The 18,829-nt window shown below is 41.0% G+C and overlaps 1 protein-coding gene and 1 pseudogene across 1 annotated transcript in view; both read right to left on the bottom strand.

Annotated features, from left to right (window-relative positions):
• The window catches only part of C5H1orf87 (chromosome 5 C1orf87 homolog), a 74,995-nt gene extending 66,849 nt beyond the window's left edge, over nucleotides 1-8,146 (bottom strand). The window contains exon 1 of the mRNA XM_036121356.2: nucleotides 8,040-8,146. Coding sequence (XP_035977249.2) covers nucleotides 8,040-8,146 — 107 coding nt within the window. The remainder of the gene's footprint in view (nucleotides 1-8,039) is intronic.
• LOC118554066 (SWI/SNF-related matrix-associated actin-dependent regulator of chromatin subfamily E member 1 pseudogene) lies at nucleotides 4,541-5,832 on the bottom strand (annotated as a pseudogene).
• Nucleotides 8,147-18,829: the final 10,683 nt, after the last annotated feature.

The raw sequence follows: 18,829 nt of genomic DNA, 5'->3' as shown, positions 1-18,829 counted from the left end.
GTGATTTCTAACCTTTGAACCTCAGACCACCTGAGGTGAGAATCATTCAGGATTCTGGATAATAAATCACAAATTTGGATAACACTGAACTCATTGAATTGGAATTTCTGAAAACAGGACAAGAAAATTTGTATTCTTAGCAAACATGTCTAATGATTCCTAGATACACTGAAGTTTGAGAAACAACAGCATAAAGAAAAAGGAAGTCCTTTCCATAATTGTGCAAAATTTGCCCATAATTACAAGCACTATTAGTATAGTAGTTGAGGACATGAACTATCTGTCCCATGGACCTGATTTTGAATCCTAGCTCCAAATGTCATTTGACTTTGGCAAATTATTTCACATCTCTAATTTTCAGTTTCTCATCTGTGAGGTTAGAAAAATAATCCTTATCAAAATAAGATGTATAAAATATTTAGCACTGAGCCTGGTTCTCAGTCAACCCTGACAAATGATAATTTTATATGAGTCACAAAGTAGAGTGCTGTCTCCTTTATAAATACCTCCCTCGTCACCTGAGTACAGAGGGAGGCTCTTTCCTTTGGGACCTCTGAACTTTATTGATAGGCAAAACTAAAGTTCAAAAGACCAAAGTTTTGTAGTACATAAGAACTGAGGAAAATTTATTTAAATAGGTAAAAAGAGATCATGTAATCTAACTGACCACCTTGTAATTTACAAGTAACAGTGAATACAAGTTCTAGAAGTCACTCACTTTAAAAAACAAAGCAGATTAATCAGTATCAAAATCTGCTCTGATTAAGCACAATTCTTCAGAATCATTTTCCTTGATTTTACAGAAAAACAAAAACAAAAACAAAAGCCCAAGCACTGTCTCATCATGATGTCCTCACGTGGATTATACCCAGGAGTTTTGCAGGCTGTGCTGCTTTTAAATCTTTGAGCCAGTCTTTATCAGCTTGAAATTTAATGTCCTGTGCACTGCATTCTAGCCTGTTTCACTTTTGAAAATCTAAGCAAAGTGATTGTGCAACTGGCTCACCTTTCTCCCAATTATCTCAGTGCTTTAAGGCACAATTTCTGAGGAAGGACTTCTGTCCATATTGTGAGAGGATGTAGCACAAACAGTTCTCTCTCTCTACTACCCTCTGGATACATCCACATGGTCTATGGGAACGGGGAATAATAATTATTGCTATGTTATTTTGTTTAATTAGGTTGAACAAAAGTGGGGTATCAGGAGATCATGGATTTGAAAAATGTACTATAGGGAAGGAGGAGAGGGATGAATAGATGGAGCACAGGATTTTTAGGGCAGGGAAAATACTTTGTATGCTACTATAATGATGGATACCTATTATACATTTGTCCAAAACCTTAGAATGTAGGACACCAGGAGTGAAGCCTAATGTAAACTGTAGAGTTTAGGTGATCATGCTGTGTCAGTGTGAGTTCATCAACTGTCACAAATGTCTCACTTTGGTGGGGGATGCAGATAATCGGGGAGATGATGCAATAAGGAGGTACAGTATTGCCCTGGTGGCATATCCAGTTCTGAATACATTGGGCCTCCCGCATACCTCTCTGTGGATCCTCTCGGCTCATGCTGAGCACAAACAGAAATGTAAAGGGGAAAACACTCCATTTTATCCTCTACTCTCTACAACTACCACATACGGCCAGTCACCAAATGTGTGTGGGTTTCCCCCTACCAAGCAGTTCTTCAATACTAGCTGGGTATCCCTACAATTCAATTCAGTTCTGATGCTATCTACCTAGAGTTAGCACAGACCCCACAGGTTCAGGGCTCCGTCCCACAAGGCTGTCCCATCCCCTTCAGACATCAATCACAAGTCCGAGTTATTCCCCGTCTTTCTGATAGCCCTACTATAAATCAGGATTCTCACAACCCCCTCCTCAGGTTTGATGAAATTGCTAGAGCAGCTCACAGAACTCAGGAAAACAGTTTACTTACCAGATTACTGATTTATTATAAAAGGATATAATTTAGGAATAGCCAAATGGAAGAGATGCATAAGGCAAGGTATGTGGGAAAGGGCATGGAACATCTATGCCCTCTCCAGGTACACCACCCTCCCAGCACATAGATGTGTTGGGCAATCTGGAAACTCTTTGAACCCCACGCTTTTGAGATTTTTAGGGAGGCTTCATCATGTAGTTATGCTCAATCATTAACTCAATCTCCAGCCCCTCTCCCCTTTCCAGAAGATGGAGGGTAGGGCTGAAAGTTCTAAGTTTGTAATCATGGCTTGGTCTTTCTGGTGACCAGCCTCCACCTGAAACTGTCCAGAGCCTATTGAGAGTATCCTCATGGGAGCAGAGACACTGCATCACCCAGGAAATCCCACGGGATTTAGGGACTTTGTGTCAGGAACCAGGGTCAAAGATCAAATATTAGGACAAAAGATGCACCTGGTGCTCTTATCTCTTAGGAAACTGCAAGGATTTTAGGAGCTCCATGCCAGGAACTGGGAGCAGAGACCAACAGATATATTTTCTATTATTTTGCAACAAGTAAAACCCAAACATTTATTCAATATAATCATTTACATGTACTCTTATCTGAGGACAGATTTTGCGTATATCTCCATTGATTTCATCTTGTTGGTTTTAGCTCATTTTTCTGCCAAGGCTTTTCAGCATTCTTCTACCTACATGTTTACTGAAGAGATTTCAGTTATGGATTAAAAAATGTTGACTAAAGATAGGGTCACACACAAATCCTCTCAACCTCTCCACCTCTAACACAGAATGTTGACATCAGTTGTTCAATCACCACCATGTTGGCATAATCTGGTTTTAGTCAACATGTACCAACCCTTAGTGACCATCACTTTTGTGTTTTTGTTTCCACAACTAATATATTTAATTCTTTGGCCTGCAATTTTGCCAGGGATTGTCCATAAGCTTCAAGTTTTGTGGTTTTATTACCCACTTTTATCTCCTTTTAGAAAATGGGAATATTTGTCTCCTGTCAGTTGGCATTATCTTGCTTTCCATGAGCAATCAAAGATTACTACTTAGGGTCCTATGGTAACATCTGCATGCTACTTTAGCAACATGGGCCTTTAGACTTGGATTGAAAGCAACTGAGTATTGTCTTTCTAGATATTTATTTTTCTTGGCACCCATTGTGCTGTAGCTAATTTATTAGGCTTTCAATATGTATAAGACTTTGTACTTAGTGCTGAGAGTGCGGTCGTGCACATGGGCTAAATAGAGAAGGCAGAAATGCATAGGAAATCATCACAGAGTATAACAGTCCCTTAAGGGTGCTATGGAAGCCCACGGGGGAGGGAGTGGGTGAATCTGGGGCTAGAGGTGGTGGCACCTCATTAGATCTGCATTTTAGAAAGATGATGCTGGCCGTACTTGAGAAGTGGGCTTCTCAAACTGTAATGTTGCATAGAGTCACCTGGGAATTGACAAAAATGCAGATTGTGACTCACTGTGTCTGGAGAGGGGCCTGCAATTCTGCATCTACCCAGCTCCCAGGTGAAGCTGATGCTGGTGGTCCATGGATTACCCTTTGGGGAGCATGCCTTTATAAAATGGATTAGAAAAAGAGAGGAAGAGCAGGTTGGAAGTCTGGTGGAGTGATGTGGGAGGCAAATGATGGTGGCAAAACTTAAGGACACTTGTTTCGCTCTTTGAAGCCTGGAGATTGATCTCTTTTGTGAGGAACTTGACTACTAAATGGGTATTGAGTATTTTCCTTTCATCTGTCAATAACTGTACAGGCTAAATTAAGGATAGAGGGAGGGAGCTCGACTCCAGTCTTAGTTCTTAGTAACTGGCCTCACTTCAAGCCCAACCGAGGCCTCAGTTATCTCATCTGTAAAACAGAAGATTGGTTGTTATGGGCTGAATTGAACCGTAAAATTCATATGTTGAAGTCCTAAACCCCTGGACATCAGAATATGACCTTACTTGGAAATAGGGTGATAGCAGATGTAATTAGTTAAATTGAGGTCATACTAGAATAGGATGGGCCCCTAATCCAATTGACTGGTGTTCTTATAGAAAGGGGAAATATATACACAGACACATATGCAGGGAGACTGCCATGTGAATTTTAGAGTTATGCTGCCATGAGGCACAAGACTACCAGAAGCAGGGAGAGAGACCTGGAAGCTCTCCTTCTGGGACAGCTGCAGAGGGGGCACGGCTCTACCAACACCTTGATTTCAGACTTCTAGCCCCCAGAACTGTGAGACAATACATTTCTATATTGTCTAAGCCACCCAGTTTGTGGAGCTTTGACACAGCAGCCCTAGCAAGTTAATACACTGGTTTACACCATGAAGATCACGTTCAGGTCTGACATACTATTCCATCGTCTCCACATATCCTGCAGAAAATCTGAACTAAATGTGGTTATACAGGAAGATTTCTGTTTTCCATCCATTATTCATTTGTGATTTTTCTTTTTAGAGACTTCTTCATTTTTTTTTTTTTTTTGGCTTTCTCTTATGTTTCTTTTTTTTTTTTTAAACTCAAAAACATTTTTTTTCCATTTAAAAAAGTATTTAGAACACATCGAACAAGGCGACATTTATTCTGTCTTCTCGTTTTCCGGCGTGGGGTCTGTTGGTGGTTCCTCCACTGTGGCCCTGTGGCTCTCTGAGCCGGTGTTACTCTCACGGGCCCCTTCCTCAGCTGTACTGTCCACCCCCTCCTGCCCGCTCTCCTTGTCCTCAGGAGTAGACGTGCTTTCTTCACCATTCAATTGGCTTTCTGTAGCTTCTTCAAGGCGTGTCTCCTCTGTCCCCATCGGGATTCTCTTGTCATCTTTCTTCTCCTTGGTCTTCCTTGCAGCTCGCTCTTCCTCAGGAACCATGCTGCTTTGACCAAGTTCAGCTTGCTCTGCTGCCTCTTTCTCCCTTTCCTTCTGCCTTTTTTGAGGCTGTCCCTCTGCCTGTGCAATTGCAGCCGCAGTTTTTTCCATATCCACTCCGACTTTCAAACCACACAAACCTTTAAGTCCACTGTTCAATGAATCTGTGCTTTCCAGGAATTTCCTCTTCTTTTCCTGGTGTTGCTCCTCTATTTGAAGAAGTTCAGCTTCTAGTTTTCACTGATGAACCATTAAGGACTGGACCTGTCGTTTGAGGACTTGCAATCTAGCTGTTGTGACAACTGACTGAATGTCTGGCACCACCCTCTCACTAAGGATTTCACTGATGAGGCGGCGGTTTCTCTGGAAACGGGTGGTGGCCTTATGCGTCACTGAAAAGCCATCATCAGGATCATCTGGATTTGAGCAGGCTGAACACTCATGTAAGGTTCTCCTTTTTCCATGTGAGACTCTCTGTTGACTTTCTTTCTCTAAAGCAGCTTCTGCATGACTTTTTGCATTTATGTAAGGAAGGTATGAGGAGGGGGGGCGGATTATGATAGGCCTTCATAGAATCATTGTACTCTCTATTTTCTGCTTCATATTCATTTAAATAGTCTTGTTTTTCTTCATCAGTGAGATCTCGTCACATGCCACCAATAATCCTGCCAATCTCCCACAACTTTAGATCGGGGTTGGAAGATTTTACTTGGTCCCAGACCTTTCTGCTGCACCTCATGTAGGCCATCAGGGGCTCATCTGGCGGTTTTGGGGGTTTTGGAATCATAATACCAGAAGATGCCATGACCTGACTGTTGGTGCCCGGGTTCCCTCCCAGCCTCTAGTTGTTGCAGGCGAGATGACTGTATGGATTGTATCCCATAAACCCTGGTGGGCATTTGTGTTGCAGGAGCTGGAGTGGGAGGTGGGGCATAAGATGGTCTTTTTGACATTTTGGAAGATTAAGTTCTCAGTTCCTTAAGAATGAATCTGAGACACCGTGGGCAGAAAAAGCCTCACTTACGTTTCTTACATAGATATTTTACTAATGGACTCAACAGATTCAACCCAAAGAAAATGCCCTCTTGAGGCTCAGGCTGAAAGGGATAGATGCAACACAACTAAAATGCTTCAGAGACAGATTCTGGGACATGCGTGACATGATAGTGGTGGGTCTGTCCTTACCTCAGCAACAAAAACCCTTTTGAGAATCATTTATTTTTGAACCATACAGAAATACTTTAGCAAAGCATGTTAATGGTCCTATGTCATTCCAGCAACAGTAACATCAAACCCATAGAAAACAGAAACAAAGCAACCTATCTCGATATTTTTTTAAACTTTTTTTTACAGTTATCATAGAAGAAACAGAACTGTGTCTTTTATTTCACAATTTATGTATCTAATCTAATGTACTCTTTTATTTCTTGGATTCTGAAATTTAAAGAATAGAGAGAAAAAAGAAAAGGCACGGTTTTATAAGACAAAGGGAATTTTTCCCTATTTAAAAGGACAAGAACCCTCCCCCAGCAACCCCTTTAGGAGCATTAGGCTCTGATACTTCTGGAAAAAGGAAAGGATTTGGAATGAAAGGGGCTAAACAAAGAACCCCAGAGGGGAATGGAATTCGTGGAATAGTAATGTCATCTTCTGGGTAGGAGGAGAACTGAGCAGAGCATCCAAACTGATCCTAGTACTTCCCTTGCCAAACATGGGCATTTGGTAGGAGATCTTATTATTACAATTATGATTATTATAAGATTATATCAGAGTGTCTTGTTCTCTCATCTACAAAACAGAGGTAGACTGCCTCCCAGAGATAGAATATAAAAAGGATGGCAAGCATTCCATAGAATGAGATTTGATTTTTTTTATTAAATGTCTTGTATCCCTGGAAAGATATGCTTCAATAATAATAGCAGAACCACTGACTGAGCATGCTGAATATACTACTAGGCACCGGAAAGGGGTTTTACATACTTTTTTCTCATTTGGTCCTCAGAACAACCCTACTAGATACATGTGTTTTAGCCTTACTTGAGAGATGGTAGAATCTGAGGCCAGAGATATTAATTAACTTTTTCGATGTTGAAAGGCCAAGAAGGCACAGAGCCAGGATTCAAATTCACATCTCTCAGCTCTGTAGGGATCCCAGATGCAGGACTCATGGGCTGCAAAGCTCACTGCTGTGCCAGGACAGACACTACTAATTGATTATAGCACTCACTTTGGAATTTCTCTGGGCTGACAATACTGATGGTAGAGAGTTAAACCAATTTGCCCTGCTAATTAGCCTGTGCTCCCTAACAGTGGTCCTGATGGCCTCATCTTCAGAGATTCTGATTCAGTAGGTCTTGGGTTGGACCCCAAATCTTTATTTTAAGGATTTCCTAGATGTTTCTGATGACAGCCAGGTATGATATCCACTACTTTCTGCACCTATGTTCTGTGAGGCCAGGTCTTTTCTGTTTGTCTATTTGTTTTGTCTGTGGGTTTCTGAAATAAATGCAAAAGCTATGGCAATAATCTTGGGTGGGAGAGGCACCTGTTGACTGCTGCTACTTATAGAATGACTACTTCATGAAAGGCGGGTCTAGTGCCTTCTTTTTCTTTTGTGAACCACCAAAACGCTGGAAGGGAGACCTAGTCATACCCTTCTGTGCCAAGTACGCGGTGAATTTTAGAGATACCTGAGTGTCCTCCCTCAAATATGACTGTGATGAGCTTGAAGGGAAGAAAGACCCTTTAGCTATGCTCCAAGAAGGCCCTGCTTGGAGGAGTATAGAGTATAAATAAGAATAAGTGAAAATCTTATAATTTATGATTCATTATTAATCCCACTCCTTTAATTCATAAAAAATTAACTAACACTGTTCCCCTCCCCCCCAAAAAATTACTACATGTAGTAGATTACAAACGTGATGAAAAGCAGCAGCAATACCCCATTAATAGTTATAAATGTCTCAAGGCTTATATTCCTCATCTATTTGGAGAATCTGCCTAAGTAATTAAAGAGTAAGGGGAATTAAAAAGATGAAAAATATCAGGAAAACAGGGTGCATGGAAGTTATCAACACTATTTTACTTCTACTGTTACTTCTTAATGGCTTAATTTTCCATGGACATTTTAAAAATGTAAATTTCTAGATCAAAGAAAAAAGCCCCAGACTTCATTATCTTCCCAGCAAAACAGGTATTTGTCAAACAGTAAACTTACATCTTTGGCTTCTCCACAAGGTACCGAAAGTGTTTACTTCCAATGATTTTCACCACTGTCTCAGGCATTGCTTCTGATCCACAGGGAGTCTCCCAAACAGAAGGCATGCTTCTTCTCAAAGCCCTTTCAAATCCTTGGGTTGGAAAATAAGTAAATCTTTCTTCCTCTTGATTTCCCATTAGTCAGTTTAGCATCCTTGTCAATATTAACAAAAATAATAGCAGGACCAAGTGCTTTACCTATCTTATCTCACTTGACATTCCTAATAAAGGCATGAGTAAGATGTTCTTAATTACTATTATCATTCTTGTCTTACAGTTGAGGGAACAGGCATAATGTAGTTATGTAATCTACTCAGTAGCATAGAATCAGTAATGAGCAGAATTGGGAATCCCACTCAAGAGGTCTGCAAAACAGGTCTACTGAGCCATTTGGAAACTCTACCTTCTTGATACCAGATGGGATTCTTGTGAGGTCAGAGAGGAAACCAGGGCTTTAGTGGGTTATATGAAGATCTTATGTTCAGCTCTCACGCTCAGTTTCCCTTCTTACAAAACTGGGATAATTCCAGTTCTACTTTCTGGGATTTAGGGTGAATCCAATAAGATAATGCATCTGAAGGAGTGCTGTACATAGGAAAGGGGGATTTTTGTTGTTATTGTTGGTGTGTGTTTCTGCAATAATCTGGTGAATCTGAAATTGAGATCCTGTATTAGATAAATACTGGGTGTTTATACAGGTCTGAGGCCAAGGGCAACTTAGAAGTTCTATAAACCTGGCCCCAGGCTGATCACTCTCTTTCAGAGACCCTCACAGACTGAAAGCTCTTCAGAGATCATTCTAATCCAAATGCTGGATTTACAGATTGGTAAACCAAGACCCAGAGGCGGTGTATCATTTGAGCAAACTCACAAAGCGAGTGTGACTAGACCCGTTTCTAGTGCTCAGGTCTGAGGTAGACCAGCGCTTTTCCCAGGACCCCAGCTTCACTTAGTGTATGGTCTGCATGAAAGAAAAACCTGCTCTGAGAGGGTAGCCCTATCCAGCGGGACCTGCAGCCTCTTTGAAGCTGTCTGGAAACTTCAAGGACCACAGTTTGTGACTGTGGGGGTCCCCTTTCTGCCCAGCAGCTGCGCATCAGTCCTGAGCCCTTTCCTGGGATAGAACAGAGGGGTTGGCCTTACCGCTGAGGCAGTGTTTCCCCACCCAGGCAGCTCAGGGGTACTCCGTCTGTTTTCTCCCCAGGATCGAGACCCTCGGCGACCTGCAGGGAGCAGGGCGGGCGATAGGAGCCCAGGAGTCAGGCCAATCACAGGGCCCGACTCGTGGGGCTGCTCTTGCCCGGGTCGCTAAGGACGCAGAGGCTGTTGCTGGGCGGGGACCAAGTTTCCGTTCCCCGGAGGGTGGCTGGGGCCTCCTCCGCGGGGCGCCTGAGAGCTCCTGCAGACAGGCGAAGAGTATCTGTTCTCAAATCTGTGCTTTGGAGCTTCTCCAAGATCTGTGAGCATTTTTCTTGAAGCTCATCTCGCTCACCTGTGTAGTCACGCTTGTCCCGCTCTTTCCCTTAAGCTTCATTTTTCCTTGGTGAGATTGGCAGGTAATTGGAATCTTGCACTTGTCCCTTCAAATCCAGGCCCTTCCACTGTATGGCTTTGGATAAATCCCTTCTTTCCTCTGAGGTTCAATTTCCTTATCTGTAAAATGAGGAAAAGTAGTAACACAGACGTAAAGGTAAATCGGCGATGAAATTAGAGTATAAAAAATTAATTTTATGGCAGATCCCTCATTTGAACCAGACAACTATCCTTACCTTATACGTTAACAATTACCAGTAACATAATTTTATTTATTTTTTAAAGATTTTTTTATTTATTCAAGAAAGAGAGAGAGAGTGTCAGAGGCTGAGGGAGAAGCAGGCTCCCCGCCGAGCAGGGAGCTGGATGGGGGACTCAATCCCAGGACCCTAGGATCATGACCTTAAGCAGACACTTAAACGACTGAACCACTCAGGCGCCCCTATATTTTAAAATTAAAAAAAAATAGGGCTTGGGGTGTTGAGTAATTACCCAAGACCCCACTGAAGCAATTGACAGAGCCTAGATTTGAAAATATATATTCCTACACCTCCCAAATTTCCAGAAAATTTTTGTTATGTTTAAAGACTTCAGCAAACATGGGTAAAGACACTTTTAATTGACTCCAAAGTGGTGCTACTATTTCCAGCTGCAGCAGCCCCAGCATCCATATTGCCTGCCTCCCACCCTCTGGCTCCACTGTGCTTTGTGGTTCTGTATCATCTACTGGCACATGCAGTGTGGTGATACACTCAGCTCCCCTCTAGGGCTCACTCTCTAGTGAGCAAGACACACAGGCACATTCTGTGCTATACAAAGTACCTCAGAATAGAGGAAAGAGGGCAGCTCCCTATTTACTCTTCCAGCCCAGCTTCACAGGTCAGTCCTCCCAAGGCACAATTCTGATAAGCCCCCTCGAACCCAAGGTCTCAAAGGACTCCCACCAGTCAAAGAGTTTGTCCATGGTTTCAAAGTCTTCTATGACCTATCCTCAGGCTAGCTCTCTAGTTTGATCTCCCACTACTTCTTCCAGGCTTGCTATATTCCATACCACCCAGTTTACCAACTGGCTTGAATCTGTCTCTTATTTTTCTGCTTCTGTGCCTTTTTCATTCTGTTCTCTCTGTACAGGACCCTTCTGTTTACTCACTGTGTCAGCCTGCAATCCATTCTTTAAGTTTCATCTCAAATGGTCAAGAGTATACACTTGGGAATCAGATACCTTAGGTTCAAATCCTAGCTGTGCTAGTTCAAAGGGATCTTTGGCAAATCACTTAAAGTCTTTGTGCCTTAGCTTCCCTCTTCTATAAAATGAGGATGACTTTTTCTGAAGATTAATTGAGTTATATAAGTAAGGTACTTAGAACAATGGCTGACACATAATGAGCAATATTAATGTTTGCTATCATCATTATTATAATTATCTGTCCAGAAGCCAAGTCAGATCCCAGAAGCTGAAAATGGTTTCTCCATTCTCTGTATAGTTTGTGGTTTCTCTCTTTTATAAAATGTATCTTTCTTTGCCTGATAGTATGACTATTTGTTTGCACTGGTTTCCATACCTTCCTGGACTATGCTTGTGGTAGGCTGAATAACGGCCCCCCAGACATCCATGTCCTAATCCTTAAAAACCTGTCAATTTTATCTTCTGTGGCAAAAAGGACTTTGAAGATGTGATTAAGTTAAGAATCTTGAGGTGGGGATTACTCTGGATTATCCAGGTGGGTCTTAAATACAATTGCAAGAGTCCTTAGAAGAGGGAGGCAGAGGGATATTTGACTACAGAAGAGGAAGGAGGAGATGTGACCATGAAAGCAAGAGGTTGGAATGATTTAAAGAAGGGGTTTGGGCCAAGAAATGCAGGTGGCCTCCAGAAGCTAGAAAAGGACTCCAGAAGAAACCAGACCTGGCTAACTCCTTGACTTTAGCCCAGTGAGACTGATTTTGGGCATCTGGATTCCAAAACTCTAAGAGAATAAAGTTGTATTGTCATGACCTGCCAAGTTTGTGATAATTGATGATAGCAGCCATAGGAAACAAATGCAATGCTATTGAAGGACCCACTTCTTTAAAGAACTGATCTCACTCTGTGGCTGATGTAGGCCAAACAGAGTTCTTATTGAAGACCAATGTGCAGGTGTTGGATGACAAAGAAGCCTTCTATCTGTTGGGGTCACTAAAGTGTGAGGATAAGGTATTGAGGCTGTTGGCAGATATTTATGTCAATACATAAATATCTTTTCAGCAGATGAGATGGAAGCCAGATCAGAGCTGAAAATAGAACCAGTGTGGGAAGGGGATGAGAGCAAAGAGCCTGGATCCAGCTATGCCTGAAGCTAGAAAGATTCTAGAACTTCCAAACACAGAAGTGAAAAATTTCCCTCTTTCTTAAGATATTTTGAGGTGAGCTTTGTTAATCTTTACCCAAAGAGCCCTGGTGAATGCAGAGACTTTCAAACTTCAGGTTGCTAAGGTTCATATGTGGGGTGCAGTTAACTGATTCAATGGCATTTTAAGTTTCATTGTTAATTCTGTGATAAAGCTTGGAGAAGTAAATCAATTTTGATCAAATCAGATATTCTACTAAAGACTCTCCTTTGACCTTATCTTGACTTAACGATTTTATAAATGCCAACTTGAAACACAATGATATAATAGGGAGGCTTTTCGTTGCAGCTCTTCTGTCAGTTTGAAGGTATTTATTTGAAATGTGATATATTCTTTCAGACCCGAGGGAACCTCTGCTTTGCTGTTTCCTAGCCAAATGACCTTGAATAAGCAATTTCACTTTTATCTTTGAGGTGGAGACAAACAATAATTACCCTGAAGATTGCTATTGGGATTGGAGATAATATTCTTAGAGCCCCCGGCATGGAATAAGCTTTCATAAATTGCATTCTTGTTCATAACAGTAGCAGCTAACATATAGTGAATATTATGTGCCAGACATTGTGCTAAAAGCTTTCCATTTGGTATCTTATTTAATCTTCACAACAATCTTTTGAAATAAGGACTTAGTATCCCCATTTTAGAGATGAGGAATCTGAGGTTTAGAGAAGATAACTTGCTCAGAGGGAATGTAGCTAGGAAGACTCAGAGCTGCAAAAAAATCCGGGTGTGTCTGATTCTAGATGTACCTTTATAGCCACTACTCTTTACCTCCTCTGTGGCAGTTAGCCATTGTTGTTGTTGTTATTATAATTATTACTATTATTATTATTATTAATGTTTTCATAGGCACTGCTTTAAGGTTTTAGTTCCCTTTGAGAATGCTGATTCTATGGTAGAATTCTTAAGGAGGAGTGGCCTCTTCTTATCTGGGATTTTCTACTTCACACTCTGGTTCATGAAATGACACAACCAGGAAACGTCTCTCCAGTGGTTTATATTAAACAAGGCAAAACAAAAAGCTATGTAATAAATGTCTCCAGAAGATTAAATACTGTGGTTAAAACTTTCCTTGAATTCAACAGCTTTAGATTACAAGTCACCAGAGAAAGATTCCAGAGAAACATCTTCCAACAGAGTCGGCTCTCTTTCTTTCCCCAAAGAAAGATGAATAGCTATAATAAGGAAACGGAAGAATGCTCCCTCCTAAAACTTCATGATTTTACATTTACCATCAAATAGAGTAAGGAAAAGGAGAAAAAAAATTGTCTCCAATGTTTTGTTTTTGCCTATATAAGTCAAAGTAGAATGAGTTTATAAACAGGAAGCAATAAAACACTGCTTTTTTGGGGCGCCTGGGTGGCTCAGTTGGTTAAGTGGTCGACACTCTATTTCAGCTCAGGTCATGATCTCAGGGTCCTGAGATTGAGGCCCAGTGTCGGGCTCTGTGCTCAGTGCAGTCTGCTTGAGATTCTCTCTCTCCTTCTGCTCTTCTCCCCTGACTCTAAAATAAATAAATAAATAAAATCTTTTAAAAAGATTAAAAAAATAAAACACTGCTTTTTTTTTAACAGTTTAATCATAGATCTATAAAAATGAAGGATTTTGCATTGAGGTCCCTGTTCAAAAAATAGAGGGGACAGATACTGACATTCAACTGAGCTGTACTGCAAAGAATTTGGAGCATTACACTTTTTTCCCCCCTAAGAAACATACAGGACCCAAGCCAATGACCTTTATGACTAATGGAGGACTTCAGGTAAAAAGAGCAACAACAGGCTGATTTTAGAACAGAGTGCAAACATGGCCAAGTTTCTTTTCCTTTTTAAAACCCCTGTCATGGCTCTGGAGAAAAAAGATCATGTAGCATACTCATTAGATGAGCCAATTTTGGGCCCTACATTAATTTACTAGGGTTGCCATAACAATGTACGACAAAGTGGGAGAATTAAACAACAGAAATTTATTATTTTACAGTTCTGGAGGCTAGAAGTCCAAAAAGGTGTCAGTAGGGTTGGTGCCTTCTGAGGGTGGTGTGGGAGAATCTGTTCCATGCTTGTGTCTTCTTGCTTTTGGTGGTTTACTGACAATATTCGGCATTCCTTGGCTGGTAGACTATCAGCCTCTATGTTTGCTCACTAGTGTTCTCCCTGTGGCACATCGAACCCACTCTACTCCAGGATAACGTCATTAACTAATTGCCTGTGCAATCACCCTATTTCCATATAAGCTCACATTTTAAGATACTGGGGGTTAGGATTTCAATTTGGAGGGGATAGAGTTTGCTGTCAACTCAATGTTTGTGGCCCCCCAAAAATTAATATGTTGAATTCCTAATCCCCAATGTGATGGTATCAGAGGTGGGGCCTTTGGGAGATAATTAGGTTTAAGTGAGGTCATAAGGGCAGGGCCTCATGATGGAATTAGTGCCCTTATAAAGAAATGAAGGGACGAGTGCTCCCTTTCTCTCTGGCCAGTGAGGGTACCACAAGTCGTACCTCTACAAAAGGAAGGAGGCCGTCTCTCAGAACTGAATTGGCTGGCTCCCTGATGTTGGACTTCCAGACTTCAGAACTGCGAGAAATGAGTGGTTGTTATTTATGTTATTTAATCTGTGGTATTTTTGTTATAACACTAAGACACAGTTCAACCCAATACAAGCCCTAACTGCTTGGGCTCCAAACCTGGCTCTGTGCTTAGGATGGTGTTACTTCAGGCAATCTGTAACTTTAACTACAATAATGGAAGGTCAAAAGGAATTAACAAATGTTTAGAACAGTGTTTGGTATCTGGTAAGAATTTGTTGCTGTTAGCCTTACTTCCTTAATATAATATGCACACCCTTTATTCTAGCTCCCTTGATTCGGGTCTTGCCCACTTCTCTACCCTTGTCTCCCACCCTCTCTCTCTCTCTCTCTCCTCACCTAATTAACTGAAGCTGCCCCATATTACCTGAAGTTCTTGAAAGCTTCCATAAGTTTTATCTCTTATGCCTTTGCAGAGGTGGTTGTGTTTGCTTGAAATGTCTTCCTTATGGCCCCATTTCTAACGTTGAAGATAAAGTCAAATGTTACCAACTCTGTGAACCTATCTATACTCAATATCCCCAGGCAGGTAGGTGTGCTCTCTTCAGTAAACCAGCAGTCTTACCACCCACAACTCTTCACTATGATTACTGGTTCAAGGTCTTTCTCCCCTGCTGAGTTGCTCCTGTTGATGGTGAGTACAATGTCTTATTCGTTATGTGGGCAGTTCTAAGCACAGTGCTGGTACCTAGTACATGATCATGAATACATGTTGGGTAATTTTTAATAGTATAATAATGATAATGTTAAGTAACCACAATTTAACAAAGGATAGCATCTTCTGTTTATTTAAGGTTTACTATGTGCCAGTCACTGAGGGAGACACTCATATAATTTCAATAGTGATTCGATAAGGGATATGTCATTTTTTTGTTCTGCTGATAAGGAATCTGGTCTTGAGTGCTGGATTAGACAGGAGTATTTGTGGTAAATGGCAGAAACTCAACTAAAGTAAATTCTAGCAAAAGGTGTGTTTGTCATGAAACTCAAGTGCAGAAATGAACAGCCCTCTGACACAGTCAGGGACATGGAGGAGAATTCTCTTTTTCTAACCCTTGTTTCTGCTGCTCTCTGTGCATCAGCATCAGTTATTCTTTTCTCTACTGTACATTGCTGTTTTCCGATCCCAAGACCACAGGAAGGAAAATCACCCATAACAACTCATGAGTTTACATCATTTCCATTCAAGAGACCAGTACACCTAGAATTTCTTAGTCCCATTTACTAGGGGAAAATTATGGTTGGCCTAGTTTGGGTTAGGAGACATTTGAACAAATAATTTGTTGCACAGGGAGAAAGGAGGTAAAAGCAGAATCATGAATTGCTGGAAAAGCCCTTAGCTCTGGAGAAGAGCTAGTATCCAGAAAGTTATGAAGTACAGGAATCTGGTAGTGATTAACCAGATAGGAGGTTGAATAACTTGCCCAAGTTATGGTCTTGTGGCAAATAAATGGTAGAGCAATGGTTCAAATTCATATCTGTGTGACTCTAAAGCATTACATCTTCTCCTTGGAACATGGGTTTTTAATCTTTATAGTATAATACAAGAGGCCTGGAAAAATGTGGCTGTATTCAAAGGTTCTAGAGAATGACCACAGAGAAGTTTGAAACCACAGAAAGCATTCTGGCCACCTCTGCCCTGGATTGTTAGGAACCTTACTTGCTTTTAGGTTTGAACATCTCTAAATCACAGAATCTCAAGGTTGAAACGATCATCACAAGTTACCTTACCTTGTCTAATCATTCCTCCACCCAGCCAGATGGAGCATGGATAGTCTTTATAACATGCTTGCCTAGTGATTCTGAAGGCCTCAAAGAGTGTGGTAGAAGAATTCAGAGTATTGACTCCGAGGCCAGAAGGCTTGGGTTCAAATCTCAACCCTGTCATTTACTATTGCATGTCTTTGGGCAGTGGGCTTAACATTTATGCCTTAGTATCCTAATCTGTGAAAGGATGATGATAACAATTATATCATTCTTTTTTTTCAAAGTGGTACTTATTGTGCACTTATTATATGCAGGCCCTCTTCTTAGTGTTTTATATTTTCTAACACATTTATCATCACAATAACTCTATGAGTTTGGGAGTATTATTTTCAATTAAGGAAACTGAGGTAGAGGAGAGTTAATTACCTTATCCTGGGTCACCCAATTAGGCAAGGTTGGAATTTAAACATATGCAGTCTGGCTACAAAGCTTATGCACTATCCACCATGTTACAATACCTCCCTGCTGTTTTGGGGAAGAGCAAATGATAAAACAAACATAAAACTCTTAGCATAGGTCCTGGCACACTCTATAGTCTCAATAAATATCAGTGCAATTGCTACCCTCCTCCCAGTCCCAATCTACTTAATGCCAACCACCAAGCCTGGATGCTTGTGGGAATGCTTATGGGAAAAACGGGAAGGCTGCCCCATTTCCTAATACTGCTTCATGGCCTAGAAGAAGGACTTGTGTAAATGTAGGACTTTTTAGTGCCCATATCCCCACCAGCTACTAAGCATGGCTTGATTAGGATAATGCTGCTTTAATGAAGGGGAAGTAAGAAAGTGGTTGAGAAAAGGAATGCTTCTTGATGGTGCCCTAAAGAGATATGGATTCTATTTTATAGTATGAATGAAATGACCTCACCTACAGTGTTAGTCAGGAGAGTCCACGTTATGCTGTGGTTAGAGACCATACCTAAATCTCAGTGGCTTAAGAAAAGTTTATTTTTATTCATGCACATTCTGCTGTGGATTTGGGCACTTCTTGAGGACAACTACTTCCATGTATTGGTTCAGCAGTCTGGTCTCTCTGGACCTTGTGGGACCTCCATTTCAACACATGCTTCTGTAATAACTGTGGCAAGAGGAAGAAAGTTGTGGAGCGTTACCAACCTGGAGCTAAGTGCTTTGTTCTAGAAACCACACACGCATTGCTTCTGCTTATAGCCCATTGGCCGGATGAGTACCATGGCCTACATCATAAAAAAGGGGACTGAGAAGTATGGTCTCTGTATGTCTGAAAAGAGAGAAAGATACTTATGAGCCCTGGTAATGTCTACCACATCCACACTTACAGAAAAATTACTGATTCAGAACAAGATTGTATTTACAAACAAAATAAAAATATGTAAGATTTCTAATATACTATTAACAGAAATATTCCCATCTGTTGCATTTACCACTTTCAAATGCAGGAAATGTTGTTTACGGTTTATCCACTCACAACACATAATGAAAGATAGATATTTGCTTATTTCTGTAATCTGCCTGTTATTCTCTCTAGAGTAGCATGAATTGATATACATTGCATGGGATGTAGGCTCCGCCAACACACAGCTGATACCTCCTTTGGCTTCAGCTGCAAGTTGCAGTCTAACCAGTATAGACCATGGCTTCCAAAGGAACACCCCCTCATCAGAATGTGACGAGAGAGAAACCTGTATTTAAAGACCTAAGGATACCTGTGTGATGGGTATATACACACAGTTGCCTACATGTGATATTAACATATTACATGGTCTCAAATATCTTATTTTTACATATAGTGGAACATAGAGCTGGTAGGATTTGATCAAAAGTGTCTGAGCTTTGGAGTCAGATAAGTTAGAAGCCTAACGTGATGAACTAATTGCTCTGTGACTCTGAGCCTCAGTTTCTTCATTTTAAAAATGGCACTGCTGGGGCACCTGTGGCTCAGTCGGTTAAGCATCCGACTCTTGATCTCAGCTCAGGTACAGGGTGGTGAGTCTGGGCCCCACCTTGGGCTCCATAGTGGGTGTGGAGCCTACTTAAAAAAATGGCATTGCTAACAATAGAGTTGTCAAAGATGTATTAATGATAATAGCTAAAATTGAGAACCAGGTATATGCCAAGTGTTTTACATATGATACTCTATTGTATCTATCCATCTATCTATCAGTCAATCATCTATCATTAATATGTATAAGGACATTGATTCAGTTCCTATGTAGCAGGAGGGAGTGGTTCACATTGAGTCTAAACTGAGATTTAGATGTATCTGATAAACTGAACTGGTGAATAAGACCTGAGGTGTTGGGTTTGCATGAAGGAAAAAAATGACTTGGTTTTATGTGAATATGTAGGACTGAGCCTGAAATAGGATAGATATTATGGTGTTTGTCTGAAATTTAGATATCCCACCCATGTAGCCCAAGTCCTCACATAACTAGAGGCAAACGATCAAGGGGATGGTGTAGGGAGACTCTGAGACGCAGAGACACAAGCAACACCTG

This window comes from Halichoerus grypus, chromosome 5, assembly GCF_964656455.1.
Source record: "Halichoerus grypus chromosome 5, mHalGry1.hap1.1, whole genome shotgun sequence".
Taxonomy (NCBI): domain Eukaryota; kingdom Metazoa; phylum Chordata; class Mammalia; order Carnivora; family Phocidae; genus Halichoerus; species Halichoerus grypus.
This window is presented reverse-complemented; position numbering and strand designations above follow the sequence as displayed.